The 17420-nt window shown below is 38.7% G+C and overlaps 1 protein-coding gene across 1 annotated transcript in view; it reads left to right on the top strand.

The window, feature by feature from the left end:
• Positions 1–1008: 1008 nt before the first annotated feature.
• Positions 1009–17420, top strand: part of GFRA1 (GDNF family receptor alpha 1) — a 136011-nt gene continuing 119599 nt past the window's right edge. The window contains exons 1-3 of the mRNA XM_062580204.1: positions 1009–1072; positions 2162–2464; positions 3775–3858. Coding sequence (XP_062436188.1) covers positions 1033–1072; positions 2162–2464; positions 3775–3858 — 427 coding nt within the window. The 5' untranslated portion in view covers positions 1009–1032. The remainder of the gene's footprint in view (positions 1073–2161; positions 2465–3774; positions 3859–17420) is intronic.

Below are 17420 nucleotides of genomic sequence, written 5' to 3' on the forward strand. Positions count from 1 at the left end.
GCCCTGCCGCGGCGCGCCCTGCGCGGGGCTCCGCGGGGCCCGCGGCTTGCGGCTACCTGCTGCCTCCCCAGAGGTGCCGGGGCTTGGGGGTGAGCCGCTGGCAGGCGCAGGCGCCCCGCGCTCCCCGCGGCGCCGTGGCCGGCGGGCGGTCCCCGCCGCGGGCCCGCGTGGAGGGCGGAGGCAGGCGGCGAGGCTTCCCCTGGTCGAGGCGCGATCGCGGTGCAGGCAGCGGCACCGCTGCGTTTCCCGTAACTCGGCGTCAGTCGGCGGCGGCTTCCGCTCGGAAACGCGCCCGCCGGGCCGGACCCGGTGCCCCGCGTGCGGGGCAGCCCGTCCGCTGCGCGCCTCCCGCACACACCCCGCCGCCCGCCCCGCTTTCCGCGGCCAAACTTTCCCCGCTGCCGCCGGCGGGGCCGCCCGCCGCGCCCTGACCCGCGCCCGCGGCGCGGCCCCCTGCGCACCGCCTCCGCGCCGGGGCGCGAGCGAATCGAGGCGCGGGGCGGGGGGCGATTCCCCAGGAGGGCGCGGGCAGCCGTGCTCAGAGCCGGCCTCGGCGGGGGCTGTAGGTGGCGGAGGGGCTGCCTGCCGCTGGCCCTGGCTGCGGGGGAAGCCGGGCAGCGGGGCCGGGGGCGGGCGCCGCGGCTCTCGTGTCCCCCCGCCCCCCGTGTGCTCCCGGTCCCTCCCTGGGAACAAGCGCTGCCCACCCAAGGAGGCGACCGGCGCTCCTGCCCCGCTCCCGCTTGCTCACTCGCACACACATATACTCTGCGTGCGCCTCGCTCTCCCTGACTGAAGTCGGTGCTTGTGTTTTCAGGTTGCTGAGACCTGATACCTAAGGGGAAAAGCTCAGCATCTGCATCTCTGCTCCAGCTGCCGGTGGTGGTAGCAGCGAAGAGGAGGAGGGGGTTCCCTAGAATTCGATGGATCGGAACTTGGAGTCTTTGGATCTCAGCGCTTTTGGAATATCTACATGCTGATCCTCTTTGTTGTGGCACATCAGCTCGTTTGGGGAAACCATCCGAAGACAGCAAGATGTTTCTCGCTATCTTGTACTTCATTTTGCCCTTAGTGGGTAAGTTGCTGGTATCTGATTTCTCTCTGTATTGCTTCATAAAGCAATACATAGGGTTTATGGGATCGGATGCCTGATGATTGTCAGTCTATTGTTTAGGCAGAACAGTGAAGTTTCCAGTAGTTTTTACAGCTCTGCTTCACATCATTTAGCCCAGTCGGCATTTCAAGCGCTGGGAGATTATAGAGTTAGATGCTTGCTTGCGTAGCTTCTTGTTAAATTGGGTTCCCACAAGTCAGAGGGAAACTTTTCGTCTTAATAAAATAAGACTGCTCAGGGAGGTTGATAGAAGCCAGTTGAAGGATTACATCTTCACCTGAACCTGGCATCCTGCCCACTTGCAAGTGGTTTGCAATCAAAATTGGTTTCCATTCTACAGGAGATGTTTGTTTGCATTTCCATCTATGTGTGTGTGAGCAAGCGTGACAGGGGGCACACTGGAGAGGAGAGGGTTACTGTAATATGCTTTGTTCTCCTGCAAAAGCATCATACGTGGAGAGAAGTTGAGGGGAGGGTGTCATAAATTCCAGCTTTGAAAATATATGTGGAATAAGCAAAAATGCGTACAGCTATTAAAAAGTGACTGACGTAAAAAGAGCCTAATAACAATCAGTGAGGATACTTATCTCTCTGAGTGGATTGTTCGTGGATGTAATTGAAATTACAGCAAAGCTCTTGCAGAAAGTGAGGCCGAGTATTTAACCCCTCAGTTAAACACCCAAATGGGAAGGTTATTTGCTTCACCAAAGTGGATGTAAGGAACCATGAATGCTTATTTTGTCAGGCATGTTAGTCCCTGTGGGTTTTCTTTCCTTTCTGCATTTTGTCTTAATTCAGCCAGAATGTTAAAGTGTGCTGTTCCTGTAGACTTACACTAAAGTGGATCTGACTAAGACCATGGAAACCCCATGAGTTTTTCCTAAGGTATAGCATGAAGCCCTGGGGTTTGCAAGGTGCTGACTGTCGGGCTGGCTGCATGTGCTGTGTTAGGAAGTGCCTTGTGCCTCCCATCTAGGGCCTTAGAGCCCTAGTTAAATCTGCCTCACCCTCAAAGAGAGTTTGTTGGTTTGTGTCTTCTTCTCTCTGTAGATGTACTTTTGTCTGCAGAAGTGAATGGGCTGCCTGGAGGGGATCGCCTAGACTGCGTGAAAGCCAGCGATCAGTGTCTCAAGGAGCAGAGCTGTAGTACTAAATACAGGACACTGAGGCAGTGTGTAGCCGGCAAAGAGAGCAACTTCAGCCGGGCGACAGGCCTGGAGGCAAAGGATGAATGCAAGAGTGCCATGGAAGCTCTGAAGCAGAAATCTCTGTACAACTGCCGCTGCAAGAGGGGCATGAAGAAAGAGAAAAACTGCCTGCGCATTTACTGGAGCATGTACCAGAGCTTACAGGGTATGTTGCAAAACACGGGAGCATTACCCTCCCCTAACGCGGTGTGGTTTCCCAGCCCGTCACATCCGCAGCTAGCTGCCACCACAGAGACTAAGCGGAGGGTCTGACCTCTCAATGCACATTGTGCGCTTCAGCTGCAAACTGAGGACCTTTCATCCAGCTCGGGAACAGCTGCTGCTGCATCTCCTGTTGTTGGGAAATCCACAATAAGGGTTTCCTCCAGGGGACCCAGCTGACCTTTCCAAACCAAAGTCAAAGATGAGGGCATTAACAAGTGCAAAAGCTACAAAAAGCAGTCATTTGGAGACATGTTCCTAATAACATTTTAACTCCTTAATTGGGACTCACCTAACAATCCCAGGGCACTGAAACTAGATCCATAGCTCTTTGCTATAAGTTAAATGTAATATAGAGGGGGAGCATTGTTTTAAGAAGTATTTTATTTCTTTTCCTGTATTTGCCAGCAGCATTCCTGGGGCATGTAGAGACAGAAAAAAAGAAGTTAGTGCTTCTCATTGTATGCAGAAGTGCGGGTTAGAAGGGGTATGGCAATGATTGACTTGGGACATCTGTTCTCATTGATGTCATTGCTGAATTTCCCATAGTCTGCCGAGAACAGTCAGGTCCTTATGTGAGGTATATCATTCTGGCCTTGTTTTCTTTTGTTTAAGAAGTTCTGCAGTTGAAGATGCAATCCTTCATTTCAGTGTGACCCCTCTTTAACTCTGCTGTAGCTGCTTCTGCTTCCATATTGTTTCACTGAAGCCAACCCTATCTGTTCATTTATCCTGGCATCAGTTGGAACATTTTAATGAGTTAATATATCTCTATGTTCCCGCTTTCATAATAAATTACACTACTCGTCTTGGACATTCTCTGCATTGTAAATTAATTTCCCTTCCACCAGCATTTTGTTAGGAGTGTTTTATTCCAAAGATGCTAGTTTTCAGCTGTTACCTGGGCTGCTCCTCCAAATAAGAGCTCTAATTTTAGTGTGAGTGAACAGGAACAGCCCTGCTGCTGCTTCTCTCCTCCTGGCATGTTAAGATGAGGCAGTCCCTGTGATGTTAGAAACTGTCTCTGCAGATTGTGACTTATCCATGGAGGAAGGAGAGAAAATAGTGACAAGGATAAACAACTCTTTCTGGTGTTTTCATAAGTTGTCCTTTGAGGAGAAATAGCCACACAAAACAGATTAAAGTGAAATACCTTTACTGTTACAAAGTAACTTCATTATAGAGTAGATATAAACAACAAAATCTTGTCCTGAAACCTTGTATAAAAAGAATCTAAATGTTTGTTGTCTTTAGGAAATGATTTGCTTGAAGATTCTCCCTATGAACCAGTTAACAGCAGACTGTCAGACATATTCAGGCTAGCACCCATTGTATCAGGTAAGCAGATTTGAAGTTCTTTAGCTGAAATATGATTACAATCTGCTGCTTTATAGCTGAACTATCAACATTCGTAGCTCATGGAACAATACTGTTTTAAATAAAAGGAAAAGCTAATGGCTTTCTGGATTTGGTTCATGATATAGTTGCATAAAAAGAAAATCCTAATTGATTTTGAAGTAATAACTAAAACTGAAAGAAGACTTGGCAGGATGGCAATTTGTGTTCTTTTTGAGTCATTCTTGACAATAAACGCTAAATTTTCCTGTAGGTGGCAATCTGATTCCCCGTGTTTCTAATTTACACATCGGTTCCTTTTTGGGAATATGGTCAGTGCAAGTTACCTCCCATTGACATTAAAAGAGATCAGAAGATAATCTTTCAAATGTTTGCAAAAGGAATGTCTTATCGTTTCATATTTTCAAAAGAAATTTCAGAATTAAGCCTTATCTTTTCTGGAACTGCTGGCTGCTTAAAGAACCTATTCACCAGTTCCTTGTCTTTCTCATTTTTCTCTGGAATTTTTTTTTTGTTTTGGGGATGTCTTTCGGAACTTGCTTGGTAATTAGAATATGCTGTTTTGTTTTTTGGTGGGAACAAAACTAAACTCATTTTGGATCATGTTTATTGAAGCAATGAATTTTGGGTACTAACAGGCATTACAGGTTGGAATTCATATGTTTTATAGTTTCATAAAGTCTTGTGAGGATGCAATTTGTACCCAGGACCTTTATTATGTAGTTACATGAAATATTGAACATACATAGTGTAAGTCTGACCATCTTGAACCTTAGATTAACTGACCTGCTAAAGATGAGCATTACTAGATTGTTCTTTAACACAAATAAACAGGAAAGACCAGAGGGAGTGGCTTGACCAATTTTCAGAAGTACTTACGCTGCTTAGGACCCTAAGTCTTGCTAAAAGTCAGGGGGGCTTAAGTTGTTAAGTATTTAATGGGCAGATTTTCAAAGATATACAGACACATAAAATATAGATAACTGTCCACCGGGATTTTCAGAAAGGACTAAGTGATTTAAATAGGCGTTAGATGCCCAGACAGTTTAAAAAATTCTAAGTGCTTAATGCATCTTTAGGTATCTTAATGCCTTTGAAAATCAGCCCCTTAGTCACTTTTCAAAATGTGACTTCAGATCCAAATCACATATATCTTTTGAAAGCATTATCTTAATTTGGTGTGCAAGTCTGTTGGGAAATGTAGAGAAAAGAAGATTGATTTCTGAAGAAATGTATTTTATTTTACTATTTTTTAAAAAAAAAAAACCCTAACAACCCAACTCTGTGCAAAACCAAGCAGAAAGAATGCATAGAACTCTTGTTATATGGTATTTTCTTAAAGTTTAGTCAGTCTTTCCAGGATCAAATTCTAACCTACCTTAACAGTGGAAATACTGTCATGGAAATACTTTATATATGATCTACCTTTCTGGGTTTTTTTGTTTTTAAGATTCCTTATTTGCTTACAAGCTAGTTATCTTAAAATGCAATAAACTTTTCCACCTGTTCTGTACAGCAATTAAATACATATAAGTACATATTTGTTCAACAAGTGCAGTTGTTTCTACTACTTAGGGTGCTGATGTATAGGTTAAGACTGATTCTGTGTTACTAGTGCACCAAAATTACTGTTCACTTTGGAAGCTTTAGGTTTACAGGGATTGCAGATTGCTTACAGACAGCAACAAACAGAAGTTGTAATATAGAGGAAAATAACCAGTATTTGGAAGTAGTATTATCTAAAAGAAAAAGTCATTAGCAGAAGCATTTTTCTTCTTATCATCATGGTTACTTCTGTATGTTACATTCTTTAAAGCTGCCTAGACTTAGTTTTTTGCAAGGATCTGCAAGTACCCCAAAACAGTGGAACTTTACGGGATTTTTATATCTTAATTTTTTTAAAAAATTGTACAAGCAGTGTTGGCAGGGGTTTCATAACTGCTCTTCTGCTAATACGGTCCTTGCTGTTTACAGATGTTGCTACAGTATTGACTCTTACTTAGTAAAGTTATTTGAGTGTAATTAAAAGCAGAGATTAACCGTTGTGTCCATAAAGGATATTTTGTGGTACAGTATGACTTAATATATATCAGGCCTGTTTTTCTTATATTTATATTTATTTTGAAACAGTGTAGAAAATCACAGTAATTTTTTTTTATGGTACATGGAGAGGAGAAAGACTTTGGCTAAGATAACTGGTCTGTATTCTAGAGAGCATACATAAGTCTAAGAAATGGCGGGAAGTTTTTAAAAGCGTTATTGTTGGTTTCTTTACTGAAAGATGTTGAAAAGTATATCCTTTAATGAAATAGAATATCACTTTCTCATTACTTGCTCAAGTATCAATAATATACTGACTTAAAACAAAACTCAGGAATACATTGCTAAACCTGTTACTGAGTTTGTCATTTCTCTCCAGTTTCCATTGTGGTAATAAAAACACAAGCAATTAAAATGAAGCTTTGTTTTGTTTTGTTTTTTCATTTTATTTTTATGTATATAGTAGTTTATTTTATAGTGGGTCTAATGGACTAGTTAGCTTAGAACTAGGAAAAAAGGGAATTATTCAATATAAAATTTAAACAGCTGTCCAACAACATAGAAAATAAAAACAAAAAACATAGAATCATTTATTACAGTGTTAGCTGCTAAACCCAGAGAATCATATATTTAGATACTAACAAGCCTGAATTTTGCATTTCAATCCCGATAAAATTTATAGGGAAAGTGTGATGAAAAAAGGTGACAGCTAAAATGGGAATGTGAGTTCCGTGTTTGATTTACTCTCATAGTAATATATCCTGTATGTTCAAGGCCTAGTCCTCCTTCTTTTCCATCTACACTTTAAGCTCATAATTCATCTCCTTCTTTAAAGTTAGTCTTTGGATACCTCACCTTGCCAAATCTAGGACTGTGAGCCTTTCCTAGCTGAAGGACAGGATGTCTTTTTTTCATGGGGGCGAAGAGAGGGGAACATATATATGTCTGATTTTTCTTTAGAAGCATTATGTCTGATGTGGAGCTTCTGTCACCAGGTTATAAATTTCATGCTAGGAGATAGCTCCTGAAATTACTGAAGACCTGCTGGTGTTTTCTCAAAGCAGCAGATTTGAGCTAGATATCCTGATGTAAAGATTTTGCTAAAACAGCCATTTCTGCTTAAACCTTAACTACTTTTGAGAGGTGAAAACTCTTTAACGCCTTTCACGTCCATCACAAATACAGTAAATACAAAATCCTTTGATTGGATTTTAGAGGTGATTTTCACACCAAATTAAGGTATCTAAAGCTTTTTACTACATGGGAAACAGTCTGCCTCTAAAATTTGTGTTGTATTTGACATTATGCCTTGCAGCTGGAGGGTATCTTACTGTTTTGATACCAACTGATAAAGTGTAGTAGTCATTTTCATACAAGATAAGAAAATATCTTGTGTGAAAATTACAGTTCCATGTGTGCAGAAGCATTTACAAAATAAATGTTTCTGAAATACCTCATTCATTCCGACACAAAATGGAGAATCACTAAAACAGGGTAAAATACCTTAAGTCATATCTGTGAAGTGGTGTAAATATAAAAGTTAATAGTAAAAAGAAGTATAGACTATTTAGATCTACCTACTTAGGATGACCTAATGCTATCCATCCATGGGTTTGCTTTTAAGTTGACAAGTTAATCACAAGTTAATTATACCATTGTTCAGCTTTGTGTGTATAATATATATATATACACAATAAATATATTTACATCTATTGTATATGAACCATTGTTCAGCTTTGTGTGTATTTGTGTGTGTGTATACTATGTAAATATAATATATATTTACATCTATTATATTTGGACATAATCTTGAATAGCATGCTACAGTAAATCAGAAATTTCTTAAACTATGGAGGATTTGCTGGAAATCTATGGGAAATCTGTGAAGAATTGGTTGGTTACATGCTGGTAGTTATGTTTTGTTCTGGTCATTATGTCTTGTTTCTAGTTGTTAAATTGCAAGACAGCTAGAAATTAATTTTGCCAATACTTCTTTTTAATGTAGTAGATTTTTTTTTTTTTTCAAAATTAATGCATCATCGACAAATGAGAGGGAGACTGGCTGGTATAGTTATATGTCAAAGAGAGTTTTCCCCAATTCTGTCTTTCACATCAGAGGCTGTTTACTCTCAAAAACTCTTCAGTTAAAGGAGGCATCTATGAGTTTGTATTTAGAGAAGGGTAAACTTCTTAACTAAAAAGAAGAGTTTGGTTGTCTACTAAGAAGGAGGTTGTCTACTAACACAGGAGTTCTACTGGAGTACATAATTCCATGCTGAAATGATGTGAGTAGCACATGTTTGATTTGCATACTGAATAAACTACAAGCACAAATACAAATAATTATGGTCAGTAAGATGGTCTTCTATTGTATTTTAAAAATTAAGATTATAAAAAACATGACAGTGCTGGAATTCTCAGAAGGGTGCATGCATTGATGACATTTAAATTTGGCAGTCTCATACACACTGTTTCTGGAAGATATTTAAGGATTTTATAGTGGTTGGTCTGGGTCACCTTCTAGGATCTCTATATTGTTCAGAAGGAAGGAGTGGATCAGTAGTTTTCTCTCTTCTGCCACTGAGCTATTAGAAGTCTTCAGGGCATCCCACATTGTTGGGTTTCGCAATTAAGAAAACTGGTACTGAGAAAGAATGAACTCCAGTATGCAAACACTTCTCAAGCTTTGGCAAGGTTTCTCCTCCAGCATAAAGCTTGCTTTGAGTATTGACAGCTATTTGGGATCCTCCTCGTTATTTATCCTTCCCAGAGATGGGTTGGAGACCTTACAGGGAATGGACTAGAAGTGCTTCCTTTGGAAGAGTTGCTACCAGCAGAGGCAAGGAAGGAAAGTTGGGCTTTTCATAATGAATTCCCAGAGAAAGGGAGGTTGCCTGTTTTTGTGCTTAAGGCTTTTTAGGGTTCCTCATGCTCATCTCTGCTTTTTCTACTAGTTCTGTAAATTAGGAGGTGCAGAACTAGGAAACCATCTCATAGTGAATTTGTTTTACCCAAGCTTTCATTTTTCCCTGAAATTCTTTTAATCAAGAAATGAATATGGTTCCCCCCATTCAATTGCGCAATTCTTGTGCTGATGTAAGAAAGAATTGAGGTCAGGGTAGCAGCTACTTGACTCTTTAATGATCATTTGCCTATTTTCTCCACTTGATGAATTACTTTTTTTCAAAAAAAAAAAAAAAAAAAAAAAAAAATATCAGAAAGCTAAGTTAGCGTATCTGCCCCAGTCAACAGATCCCTGCTTTTTCCTCGGGCTGTGTGGTATGTGAATTAGAGGCTTCTCCCATGAATTAATACTGAATGACATTCCCAGTTCCTACAGCTTGAGGCCTCTGATCCTAGGTCTATTCCTAAGTGTGTGTGTGTGTGTATGTGTGTGTGTATTCCAAATACTACATACATTTCTAATTAACACTGTGCCTTTTTTCAGACATTTTGTAAAAATATTTGATATACCATATTTCTACAAAGGCAAATTAATTTACAAAACATTAAAATGTTGATTTTTTTAGCAATTTAAAATGCTCTTGTTAGCGCTTATCATATTGTTGCATTTTTAAAATTTCAAAAAAGGGACATTTTTTGTTAGTTATTTTGCACATTCACCCAATTTCATAAACAACAAACCAGATGCTATTAAGTTAATAGGAGTCTTGCAATCTGATTCTGTTCCCACTGAAGTAAGCATAACACATCAACATTTTTTTTATTTGATTACAATGTATTCTGTTTCCTTTTGTAATTTTTTGGCTTAGTTCTGATTTTTCTGATATACATTTGAGCCTTTTGGTGTCAGAAAAGTAAAAATGAATTGTTATTTTGACTACAGTAGATTGTCACATGCACAGGTATATTTTCCTTTGTAAGATATATGTATTAATCAGAGTTCCTGGACCAATCTGTTATCATTTTTACAGTTATAAATTTGTACTAACTCTTTTGTCTCCAGTAAAAATTTGAGACCCGTTGCCTATGACAAGAAAAGAAGCAGACACCTAGTTCATTGCATTTAACAAAATGAAAATAATTTGAGAAAATGACTTTAATATGAGTATGTACAAAGCTTGTGCTCTGTGACATTTCTTTGTGCAGATTTTCTTTGCAGCGACAACTAGGCTAGCTTCCCGTCAGATAACAAGTTATCAAGGGTGCATAGATACTAGTTGCTGATTTCCACTTCTGTGTTTACATAATCAGATTGGACTTCACACAAAAGCAATCATTTTGGTAACTGTTGGCTTGCTGGAGGTCTCTGAATTTCCTGTTTTCTGCAATTCTGGAAGCTTGATCTGATTATGAGAGGGGAAATAAGTACCTTACTGAAGTAACTGATTGACCAGTTTATAAAAGCAGTGCATATGCACTTTAATTTCAGGAGGAACATGGAAAGCCTTTAAACACCAACTAGGAATATGAAAATAACTTAAACGTGTTCCATATTTCTTGGTGAGATTACTGGAACTTTTTGCTAATTACTTTGCTTGAAGATCTATAAAACAGAAGAAAAGATCTTTGTTCCTCAGGTCTCTAAATGCACGGCTTTGGGCAAAGGTAAAGTTTCTGCTTGTCCCAGTAGTCTATCTAGGCAGGGCTTGTCAACCTGGTTCAACATGAGAAATAAGATGATACCTGTTTTATAGAAGGAGGAGAATCGGCTGATACAACACAGAACATTTATGCATGAAAATCCAGCATTTCCTTGAAATGCTGGGAGCAGTTAGAGTACTTAGGAGTCTCAAAGGAAACTTGGAGGAGTATTTTCTTGCAGCCTCAAAGAAAAGTGGTGGGGGATGATTAGTTGAATAAACATGGCCAGGCATTTTGCATTCACTATATTGTATAAAAAGAAAACCAAATCATCTTTTTGTCTAGAGAGGCATCATTACAGGAGAGGGGAATTGCCATCCCTTTAAGTGTACACTGAGGAAAGGCTCAGCTGATGTGGTACATCATGTGTCGAATGGACAAATGTGTTTGCTCTTTTGAGTAGCAAATTATATATCCTTTTGTTTATAATTACAGACCTGCTTTATGGTTTTCATGAATGTCATGCTTATTCATATCAAGTAGGACCAAAAGCATGGAGGCATATCCTAGTAATATCAATGGAATTACTTGGAGAGTTCAGATGCTTGCTAGTCACTGTGAGGAGGGAAGCACAATCTGATTACAAGATTTGGGCAATACAGCTGTTTCAAGGGCTTCACTGGTAGAAACAGTCATGGACTGCAGAGGGACCGTAGGAACATACAACTCGCCAAGTTCAGCTTTTTGTACCTTCACACTCTGCTGTGTTGCAGGGGTAAGCCATGGGACACTGCAGCCCCATGAGCAGGCTTGCTGAAGACGTGACATGATGAGAGTATGCTTCCTGTGATGTAGTTTAGTTACCATGTGAGCGTACTGTTGGGAATACTCCAGTGATACAGGTGATGTGAGGAGTGGTGCGGAAGGGAATTCTGCACTCGTTAGGTGGCTCGAAGGCAGTCTCCTTCGGAGGGCTACTGAAGTGCCTTGTCCATAAGTTGTATCCCCTGGTGAAATGCCAAAAGAAGAATACCAAAAAGAGCAGCATCCTGCAGCTCTCTGTCTCCTGATGGCACAACAAGGTGCAGTTTATGGTGGGTGATTTCACTCTCACTGTTTACATCTTAAAATATTTTAAAATTTTATAACCCTACTTATGTTTGATTCTCAAGGATAGCTTTGACAGTGTTGGAAGAGCCTGTTGTAATTGTCAAGAGTTGACAATATGCTAAAAAAGCTAAGAGTAAAGTGCCTGTGTTTGATGAAAAGAAATAAGAATTTCTGAATCATAGGGCAGGACTTGTGACAACAGTATTTCTTATTTTAGCCTGTATATTATTTTATTTTAATCTTAGCAAGGAATGCATTTATAGCTCTGATTTTAGAAATAACAGTTCATTTTTGTATAGGAAACTAATTCTGTAATTCATTTTATATTAGTATTTTCATCTTATTTTGATACTATATTTTCTGTAGATGAAACTTGTGCAGCAACAATGCTGTCAGTATATTTAGAACATTAATACAATTAAGTTATTTTCTGAATAGTTCTTTAGTTATTATCATGCATTGAAAATAATTTCTATAAATTTCTATAAATGTCAGACTATAGTCCTGTACAATCTGCACTCAACTTAAAATTTAACATGAGAGATGCCTGACACAAAGTAATAGCATAGAGATAGCTCTTCCTGCCTAGAAATTTGCAGAAATGGTGGGTTGTAAAGAGACCTGAAGATATCAAACAATTTGAATAGAAACCTATAAATAAAGATGAATTTCTGCATTCACTGGTTATATGATTTTTATCACTGTATGGCATCCATAAAATGCATCTTCTCATTAAAATTTTGTCGTGAAGCTGATAAGGTTCAAAAGTATTCATGCTTTCACACTCTTCTTTTTAAATTCTGTACCCTAAATTTAGTACTGAAACTCAGTGGAGCAAAACTGAAAGTCATGGTTTCCGTGTTCTTCCTCCACAGGAGACAGTATCATGTTTCTGCCTGTTCTCCAGTCCCACAGCCTTCAGGTCACTGTTGACATTTGCTCATGACAATCAGGCTATTACTAACCACTGTCATTTCCTGGAGCAACCAACCAAAACTCACTCCTGCCTTTGCATACCTTTCCTATATATTGTCATGTCTTTCATGCATATTAGTACCCCCCTCAGATGTTCCTGGGTTTTCTGCTCCATCTGAACCAGATGCCTCCACCAAATCTTCTTCCTTCTGTAAGGCTTCTCATTTCCTTTTCTGTCACTTTACCAGAGTGTTCATGGCAGTTCTACTTGCCACCTTAGCCACTCTTCAGAAATCTGACTCTAGTTCTTCCCTTTCCTTCTTGTGACAGGCTTCTCTGCTCTCCTGTCTGATTTCTTTGTCTTGAAGTTCTCCTCATACCTCTGCCTCTTGCACTGCTTTCTGACTTTCTTTGTCCCCCTAATGCCTGCCTGTCCTGCATCATCTGGTACCTCAAGTGGTGAGAGTCTCCACTCTTCCTTCAAAGTTTTCCCTAAACTCTCTGCTTTTTCCATCATTCTCCAAGTGATTCTTTCACTCTCTATAGAAAGAGATTGAAATGTGATTTAATAAAAGAAATTACTGTTGAATAATGGAGCTAAAACAACCTGGTTTCCTGTGAATTTGAGTTCTCCATCTCCTGGATGCCCCTTGCCCTTGGCACAGACAGAGCTCCTTTTTACTTTCTCTGTACTGTATTCTCTCCATAGGTACTTCTCCCTTTGCTTTGCCTAAATTATGTCCCACATAGCTTACCTGTTCGGGGCAGCATATGCTGTGACTGGTTCAGGGTTGCACTTATGCTGGTGACTATATATGCGTGTGCTGGCTGCTTGGCACTTGCTCCCACCTGGGATGGCTCAGTGCTTTTTCTTCAGTAGGCATGTTCATTTGAGTCTCACTCAATTATGCAAAACTGCCGTTTTCATGAAATTTTTAAGAACTTCATAATCATTATTCTGTCAAATTTGCTTATGTCATATGGCTTAAAAATTTGTTGAAAGCTGTAGGGGTTCGGAAGTGAGACTAATATTAAATTTACCTATGTTTTCTTGCAAATATTAGAATTAAAGAAAACAAATGTGATTTCTGTGGTATCACTAAATGCTAGACTGTGACATATCTCGTCTTATTCTAGTCTAATAGAACATTTAATGTGCTATGAATGTGATAAAAATAATCATACAATGGACTTGAAAAATACATCTAATTGAGTGTAGTTCATGGCTGACAGTTAGATAACTGAGTATCCCAAGATTCTCAATATGGGAAATAATTCTTGCATTTAGGTTAGTTAGGATGAAGATTCTTTATTCAGATTTAGAAGTGAAACAAGAAAAAAAGGATCTCTCCAAAAGCTGTTGTGTATTAACAGGTATATTGCATTTTAGTTATTTGAATACTACTACACCATATTTACAAATGACATTGCACTGTATTTAGTCATCTTCTTTTCTAGATAGAATATTTTTAGGATTACTGTTTAAATTTTACTGATTTGGTGGGGGGAGAGGGGGGAAAGGAAGGGAAGGCCATAAATTAAAAAAACAAGAAAGGCAATACCAGCTTTTGGTAGTAATTTAAAAGACTTCATGTCCAAATTCCACTTGCAAATAGTATGGAATCTATTCTGCACAGCAGAGGCTTTGCATTAATGAACATTTAAGTAGCAGATTAAAATGTCTATTTAAAAAATAGGTTCGTATTATGTAATAACGCAAATCTGGGTTACTAATAGCAGTGAAGATAATTTTATTGAGTAGATTAGGTGCAATTAAATCTCAACTACAGAATATTTAAATACAATACTGTAGCAAAACCCAGTCCCTGTAGCTTTACTTGCCTTCCTTCAGACCCACAGGATCAGTACCTAACAACACAGTAAATTATGACTTTATTGTTGTTCATTTTTTACGGCTATGGGAATGTACATCATGTTATCCATTAGGACCGAGACAAAGAAGTCTTCTACACATGCACAATCGTGAAACAAGACATGATTGAAGAGAGCAACGTGCCAGCATTATGTGAAGTTCTATTATAAATTGATAAATCTGCTTGTCAGATTTCTTTAAAGGATTGTATAGATAAGGACTACCTGTAGTATTCCCATATGAAAAGTCCTGAAAATTATGGCCTTTTGTAATAAATCCGTACAGACTGATAAAACGTGTCGCTTCCTTCTCTGACGATCTATTTAGTTAATTTTATCCTTCTAAATATTGGAACAGAGACTGTAAAACTTGCAGTGTTCTGATAACACTTGTGACCTGATGAAGTAAACTGCTTTGATCTTTTGAGAGGTCAAATTGTGTGTGTTTCTAAGCAAACATTCCCAAAGGCTGATGATGTGTGAGATGTCTGTTCCTGTTGCCAAATGTCCCACCTTTGCAGTGGAAAATTAAAGGAGACTTGCAAAGAAGTGTGGTGCATTAAAGTGTATTTAATTTTGTCTATGAATTGGTGTTAGAATTGTTGGACACAGGATGTGTTTGTTTTTAATTTTTGCACAGTTTAAAAATGTCTAGACAGTTTTCTTCTGGGTTGGATGAAGAGTGAATATTTTGACTCTTAACTGCAGTAATGTTTAGGCAGAAAGGCATACAATTCTTTTAATATAAGGAAACAGAGAATTATTTAAATCTGACTTGGAGCTCCAGTTAGCTTTTTGGTGTGTTTCTGTGGTATAGGTGAACATACCTTTTTACTTCACCATGCCCCTGACCTTTCCTCAAGATCAGTGGGAAGATTAAGAAGTACAGATGAGAGTAAATTTAGAATTTATCTATTTTAAAAAAAGATAGTACTGAAGAAAAATAGTACTGAAAAAAAGTAAAGTCCCTAAAATAGTATTAAACTCTTTCCCACAAAATGTCTGGCATGAGCTGAGTAAAGCTACCTTACACTGGAGGGCTCTAATACTCCTGGAAACAAGAAGGTAGTTCATTTTTCATTCCCCACTCAATCCTTGACCTGCTTGCAGAAGCTGCCAACAAAGGTGACAATTATAATGATGATTTCTGTAGCTCAGATATCTATCCCTTAACATATGCTCCTTGACTTGTTCTGTGTAGTTCACTGTATAGCTGTATAAATACTTTTGGTGATTGCCCTCTTGGACCGTATTTGAACAAGTGACTAAAAGGTGAAGCTGTCCATATATTAAAGACATCGTTAATGGCACAACCATAACCATAAATGATGAATAATTGTGATTGGTGGGTTTTATTTATTTATTTATTTATTTCAAATATGTCAGTAGCTAGGCATCCTTTATCGGGATATTTCTGAGAATAGATGACTGTGATACCCATTCCATGCAGCCACTCTGCAGTGTTCTTAATTTTCTACTTAAAATTATTCACTTAAGACAGAGAATAGTTGGCACTTCTGAAGCTGTCATATTTAGGGCTTGTACTGCGTTGCTGAGCAATAATTATGCAGTTTGATACTAGCTTTTATTTATGCTAATTGGAAGTAAGTTTATAATTCCTCATATTATTAAGAAGAGAGTTGTCACCTTCATTTTGCATTCAGTTAAGGATTTGAATGTTGTGAACTTTTGGTCCTACTTTAAGGAGAAAATGTCCTTGTAGAAATCTTACCCATGCCAATACTTTGCAAACCTAAGAAAACAAGAAATGTTATTCTATTTTGCCTTTCAAAATTGTATTTGTAGCATTGCAATTGTATATACTGCTTTTCTTTATTATTTAAATGAATTTGGCAATTTAAATATTTATTCAATCCTATACAGAACATAATAAAAGCAAAATCATATCTAAAAGGTAATCAATAATTGGCTATACCTAGGATAGTAACTTGAGGCGAAAGAAATTGATTTCATAAATGGCAGTCTTTTCTCTAAAGCGGTTCTCAGTAGGATATTCAGAAAACAATCATAGGTTTCTGTAATGCAGGCAGTATGCAGTATCTGGTCTGGACGGTGAATAGAAATGTAATTTACAAGTTACAGAATGAATTATGTTGCTCAGAAAGGGATAAAATAGAGCAAATAGTTAGCTCCCCTTGAGCAGCAGTATGTGCTAATTGAAGGACTTAGGATTGCTTTGTAAGAATCAATATTCAAGCTTGTAGAATACGTAATGTGACTAGTTTCTGTCTTTAGCAAGAATGAGAAATATAATAAATGATTATGGGTCTGGACTGTGGTGAAAAGGAGCTACTACCCATTACAGCTATCAGAGTGGGAGACGTGTAAAGAGCTTCTTGTAACAGATAGCTCCAGTATCTACATAGCAGGTTGTAGCTTTTCTGTGGCAGAAGGTGTCACTGACAGATGAGGGTGACAATTGATAATGTTACTCATTGCTACATGTTGTATCAATGCTACATGTGCAATGCTACATGTGCATGCTACATGTTGAACAAGATCAGAGACTCCAGAAGCATGTCATTCAGAATTAAAGTTTATTACTTCCTCATGGTTTTCAGCGTTTTAAAAGGATTTATATTATTCCAAATGTGTTTGAATTCAGAAAAACTTGGAATTTCAGAGTGATACTTTACAAATCATCTTTTTCCCCAGAACTTAGTTGATTCAGTGGCCCAGTTCTGGGTGGTAACTTTCTGTTGTGTGACATGATACAATAACAGAAAAGTGTTTTTGTAAAACTCTAGAAATCAGTATTTATATCAGGCATGTTTTATTAGAAATTAGAACCAAAAAGCTAGAAGGCTTTTTTAAAGGTCTTAATTTCCCTAATGCCTAATGTAAGTGGCAAAAGTATTAAATAAGAAGTATTAAAATACCTGTTTCTGTAAATCACCTTACAGCTTTTTTAAAGACTAGGTTTTAGCCAACTGCCAAAAAATATTTGGGAATAGAAGAAAGTTTCTTTGAGGTACTTTTACCACTGGGGAACTCCTGCTGTTCACTTTTCTTCTGTAGAGTATGGAGTGGAATGGGAATTT

This window comes from Rhea pennata, chromosome 7, assembly GCF_028389875.1.
Source record: "Rhea pennata isolate bPtePen1 chromosome 7, bPtePen1.pri, whole genome shotgun sequence".
Lineage (NCBI taxonomy): Eukaryota > Metazoa > Chordata > Aves > Rheiformes > Rheidae > Rhea > Rhea pennata.